At 37.5% G+C, this 5,945-nt stretch overlaps 1 protein-coding gene across 1 annotated transcript; it reads right to left on the reverse strand.

The window, feature by feature from the left end:
* Positions 1,308-1,769, reverse strand: LOC109846865 (tropinone reductase homolog At5g06060-like). The gene is made up of 3 exons (XM_020416101.1): positions 1,745-1,769; positions 1,564-1,670; positions 1,308-1,478 (listed from the first exon to the last, which is right to left on the reverse strand). The coding sequence occupies exons 1-3, from the start codon at positions 1,767-1,769 to the stop codon at positions 1,308-1,310; spliced, it is 303 nt and encodes a 100-aa protein (XP_020271690.1).

Raw genomic sequence — 5,945 nt, forward strand, 5'->3', positions numbered from 1 at the left:
TTACGATCCTTTAAGATTCTGATTGTTTGATCCTGTCCAAAGTCAACCCTATTTTCAACTTAATTTTTAAACAGGTATACAGGATAGCATCTTTCCTTCAATAAGCAAAAGATCTACAACCTAGAGTCGTTTACTGCAAAAGTACTATTTTCTATCTGTTCCTGGGAGCAAATTATAGATGAATTAAATTTTGCAAATGGTGCGTCCTGTTAATCCTTTATGTATAGTGCCAAAAGGTTATAGCGGCAGACGCATAAACAACTTAATTTAATTTATCCTGTAGAATATTTCAAACGAGTAAATCACTTGTATAATGTTACTAAACAAGTAGAATTGATCAAGCTACATTATTATGAGCTTAGAACCTGTTAGGTTCAGAAAGAAACACTTTTTATTGATATTTCACTTGATTCATATTACAAGAGACGAGAACAGATGCTTGCAATACTGTAGCAGAGCAATACAGAAAGCGTCGCTTATACGTAGGAACAAAGGAGGTATATGCACTGTCATTATACCTAACAATATATTCCTCAACATTTTTAGTCCAAGAATATAGACTGAAGCACTGCTAATACGATGATTTACTTCATTAACCTAGATAATAACTAATAGCAAAAGTATCTCACGTGCTGAAGAAGTGATGTAGAACACATAACAGACATGTTTATGTCAAAGTGGGACAGTCGCAAGCCCAAATGCGGGCCTGGTCGAAGAAAATAACTTGTTTCGAAGAAACGGCCGTAACTTTCAAACCGTACGTCGGAATTTGACGAATTATATATGAAAATCGACTATCTCAACAAGACGGAGCCATCCAAATCTATCCTTTTGGGTTCGGTTTTCGTTTTTTGTTTCGCCAAATTCCTTACGGTTTGAGAGATATTTACATTTTTGTCAGTTTTTTACTATTTTTAGTAATATTTTAGGAGTCTGTTTTGTTTAGGAAACAAATCCGGTTTGATCTCATATTTGATCGGTGGACTTTCCTAATCATAATGAGTCTTTTTAGGAGTTTTAATATTTTAGGAATTCCTTTACTATTTTTGGTAAAGTTTGAGTCATTGTAGGAATTAGAGTACTTGTAGGAGTTTTGTTTTCTTTTCTAATTAAGAAAAGTCTTGTAAGCCCTAGAGGCATAACTTTTTCATCAATATAATTTCTCTTTTCAATATTTTCTTCGTGGATTCGAAGTTCTTCGTGGATTCGAAAATCGTTCTTTGTGGATTCAGAGAACACCCTTGGTGGATTCCGAGGTTATCACTTCCGCGCTACGTCAAGAAGCCTCTCTCATAGCCTAAATTTCTTTAGCCTTTCACTGATCTCCCTCCGTCGGGGCAAATAACTTGACCAATAATATAAGAAGCAGCAGACATACAGAGAAACGCTGCAAGAGATGCCACTTCCTCAGGCTCTCCGGAGCGCCGTAGAGGAGTTCTAGAGACTTCTTTTGCTGTTGCCTTCTCGTCATTCACGAGCTACAACAAAATGGAATTAAGTCAAATTAATTGGCTATATCTAATCTCATGTTTTATTTATGGACAGTCTAAAGAACTTAATTACTGGTTGAATGAGTGGTGTTCTTATCCATCCAGGCGCAACGCAATTTGTTCGGATATTGTCTTTTGCTCGCTCACACGCCAAATTCTTCGTTAGCTGATTTATTGCTCCTAAAGGGGAAAAAGTGAAGCTACAATTAAAATTAGATTTTAGGGGGTAATATTGCCAAATCTTTTATTTGTACCTTTGGATGCTCCATCAATGGTCATGTAATCTTTTATGAGGTGGTTAGGGGCACACCACCCACCCACCCCAACCACACTCCCCCTCTCATTGCTTACAGTAAACCAGGCCCACATAAGATTTTTAAAAAATTTAAATCCCATGTGGGGGCATGGTTACTGTAGCAGATAGAGGGGGGGGGGGGGTGGTTGGGGTTGTGGTGGGTGAGTGTGGCCTCAACATCTATTTATCTTTTATTTGTACCTATAGGAGATGTTTACAATTCTGCCCATTCCGGACGCCTTCAGAAGAGGATAACCTAGCTGGCATAAATGAAAAGCTGACTCAAAATTTGTAGCCATGGTCCATGAGTACTAGCCATGATCCATGAGTACTCCTCTAAAGTACAATCAATGGTAGGCTTGAGAACACCACTTCCTGCATTATTATTAAGGATAAATTTTCAAAAGAGCCATATTTGCAAACTTATTCCCTAGAAACGACCTTTTTTAATTTCATTTGTCAAAACTGACCTGGTTAAACCAAGTAGGTTTTGACGAAAAAAGTTCCCAAACTTCATGGGACTTCAAGTCCCGTGAAGTTTAGCAGTCATTTTGTTAAGCTGCTAAACTTCGCGGGACTTGAAGCCCTGTGAAATTTCAAAGTTCAAAAAACTTCACGGGACTTCAAGCCCCATGAAGTTTTAGGCTCATTTTCTAGAGAAGCGCGGCTCTGGAAAATGAGAACTGCAACTCCACGGGACTTCACTCAGCCTATATAAGGCAGAAGCGATCTCGCCTTAATTCAAATTTTTTGTATATTCTCACAATTTCTTGGTGATTACTTGTAAAAAATTAGATTTTTAAATAAATTTGTAATTATTTATGAAATTTGTGAAGAAAAATTAAATAATATTGTGTACGAAGTTAGAGGGGAAATTATCAAAATTTATAACCGTGAAGTTAACAAAATATCAAGTTTATGGGTTTCTAATATCGATCTAAGAGATTTAATGTTTAAAATTATGGGTTTCTAATATTGATATTGAATTTTTTACTCTTCAGAGGTAACGATGAACGTTCGAATCGTAATTCTTTGTTCATATGATGGGAAGATTAACTATCTCGAAAATAATATGCCCGTTTATGAAGGAGGTGTCACGAAGCTGTTGTTTATATCAAAATCGTTTACTTTCGATGAATTGGTTAATGAGTTGCACAAACTTACATTAACCAACTCACGTGAGTATCACCTCAATATTCTTGTTGGGGGGAACATAACAAGCGGCATTCAAATCTCAAGTCATTGTGATATGGGGTCTCATTGGAGTGTTACACGATGAGAAGCGTTCAGTAGAATTATTTATTAAAAAACATCAGAGAAATTTGGGCAAATCGATGAATCACGACGGAATATACTCCCGTATGTTGGAGTACCTTGAAGTTGACTCCGTTGGGTTTTTATCTTCACAACAAGATGAAGGTTGGACTGTAGGATGTCTAAAAAACACTATATATAAGTGATCCCCATCAAACACTAATGATGGAAGTTACAACCTGATGACTTTCACATCACTAATCCAACGATGAAAGCTACAATCAGATGACTTTCACGTTAATAGATGAAGGATACAATTGGAAGTTTTTTAGGTAGATCGAGAAAGGTTACAATCTGACAATCTTTACGACAACCGATGAAAGCTATGATCAACAACCTTCACAAACAACAGCGGGAGTTACAATCTGACGACTGTCACATTTCAAGAAGCCAAGATGGAGATTACAAGATGACGATCTTCATAAATGCTCTAACAAAAGAGACTACAAGTCAATAGTCTCTTCAATTCAAGACACAAAGCTCACATTTGCGTCTCAGAATCAAGATGCAAAGCTCACATTTGCATCTCAGAAGCTAGACGCATAGCTCATAACTACATCCTAAATTTCAGACGCAGAACTCATCTGTGCGTTCCAAGAATAAAATGCAAGAGTCAACCTTGCGTTCCAGACTCAAAACACATGGCTCATCACTGTATTTTTCAGCCTCAAGGGCAGAACCCAACTCTGCGTCCCAGGTAGGGATGCTAAACCATATCCGTATCCGAGAAAATATCTGTAACCGTATCCATTAGGATACATATATGGTTACTCAAATCTATAATCGATAGGATATGGTTACATATATGATTTTGTAGTGAAATATCCGTATCCGTACTAGAAATATCTGAATACATATTAGTCATACTTTTACTATAGTTTCGATTCTTAGATTATGGATTTGTGGTTAATTTTGATGATCAAGATGTCTAATCTTAACTTTTCATTACAATGAACATATTAACGAACTCTTTTGCATCACATGAACTATGTTTTTCTCAATACTATCTAATTTTCTCATATCTGTTTTGTATCTACATGCATATCCGCTTATATATTCGTATATATATCCATAACCGTATCCGATTTTAGCGGATATGGTTATAAATTTTTCTTACCGAGGTATATCCGTATCCGTATCCGTATCCGATATGGGTAAGCGGATATAGATATGGTAAGCATCATTCCAAGCCTTATCCGGACCAAATGCACCCTTAATCCCAGGTCCAGAATGCAGAGTTTGTGCCCAGAACGTAATTCTTACATTTGACTCGTTCAAACACGAGCTGAACGATTTCAAAACTATTTCTCTAAGATTTGAGGGGATCACTCCCCCACTTAGGAGTGAATTAAGGGGGCGATTACACCCCTTAATCTCCTATAAATAGCTAAAAATCAGCTTAAAAGAGATCTTTTTTAGATCTTCGAATTAGGGGAGGGGGGCTCTTTTTGGATCTGGGAGCACTTTCGGATCTTGGAGAGATCGGCATTCACCCTTGGAGATCTGGGATTATTTCTCGACAACAGAGATCTTTGGATATTTTCTTCATCTTTGGCTATAAACCGATTTCGGTTAAATCAAATTAAAACTTTCAAAGAGTTTTCAACTCGCTCTGAGTTCTTTAACTCGTTAAGAGTTTCACACTTGCCACACAAGTTCTCCTCAACGTCAACTAAGAGGAAGATATCGTGTTCCACAAGGTGAAGCATTTGGATCATCAATGGGATTCAAGGATTTGAACTCCCATCGATACCAAGAAGAACCCAGATTAAACAAAGGGAAGGGTCTTCGTCGATCCCCTCTCTCTTTTGTAAATCGGAAAACCGATTGAGAGAAATTATAATTTTTCTAAGCTAGTTAGAAAGAGATTACATTGAGAGAATTGTAACTCATTCTTTTTCTAAGTCTGTTAGAGAGAATAAAACAATTTCAGTCTTAATTTTCTTCTTCATTTTCCCCACCAAACATGGACACAATCACAATATGTGAGCGGTCCTTCGTTTGTGGGCACTTCTAATATCGATACTAACACGACCCATCTAGATGATAATACAAGTGTCGAATCCGAAGATGGTGATGAAGAGGATGGCTTACAAATTAATAGCATGACGTGTTTGATTGATCGTGATGAAGGGGACAACCAACACATTAACAAATGTTATACTAATAATGAGTATGACGTGTTTGATTGATTCCTTGTTCACATGTTGTCACATCTTGCTCTAATATCTACAGGGTAGTGCGAGGATTTCACATTATGAATTCGTCACAAATTGGGGAGTGTACTATCATATTACAGGACGTAGCCGTCATACTTGGGCTCCGCATCGATGACCCGACAGTTATGAGCACCGATGACCATATTTGGGCTGAAGTATGTGCTAGGATTCTTGGTCAGGTTCCCGACTTGAGAAGTGGTGCGATGAAGCTATCGTGGCTTCGCACGACATTTTAGGGAGATATACCAGGTGATGCATCCATTGAGACGCTTTAGTATCATGCTCGTGCATATATATTGCACATGATAGGGTGCATGTTATTTCCTGATGCGATCAAGACTCTTGTACATGGACGATGACTGCCATTGCTAGAGGATTTTGTCTATGCAGCGCACTATGATGGGGTAGTATATACAGTGTTGGCATACTTATATAAAGAATTGGGTAGGGTATCCTTGATGCAAAATAAAAAATTCAAGGGATGCTGCACATTGATACATATTTTTTGGTCATGGGAGGGCATTCATATTGGACGATCTACTTTGCTTGTGCACCGTGACCTACATGGCCAGTTTTCTTTGACATACATGTATAATTATCCACACAATTTTATTCATATTGAATTTG

Source organism: Asparagus officinalis, chromosome 7 (genome assembly GCF_001876935.1).
Source record: "Asparagus officinalis chromosome 7, Aspof.V1, whole genome shotgun sequence".
Lineage (NCBI taxonomy): Eukaryota > Viridiplantae > Streptophyta > Magnoliopsida > Asparagales > Asparagaceae > Asparagus > Asparagus officinalis.

Bases quoted from the DNA above. Each gene is read 5' to 3' on its own strand.
- LOC109846865 (XM_020416101.1), bottom strand. From the start codon at position 1,769: ATGACCATTGATGGAGCATCCAAAG. The intron at 1,671-1,744 runs GTACAAATAAAA...TTTCCCCTTTAG, and splicing joins CATTGATGGAGCATCCAAAG to GAGCAATAAATCAGCTAACG. The intron at 1,479-1,563 runs GTAATTAAGTTC...ATTTTGTTGTAG, and splicing joins GAACACCACTCATTCAACCA to CTCGTGAATGACGAGAAGGC.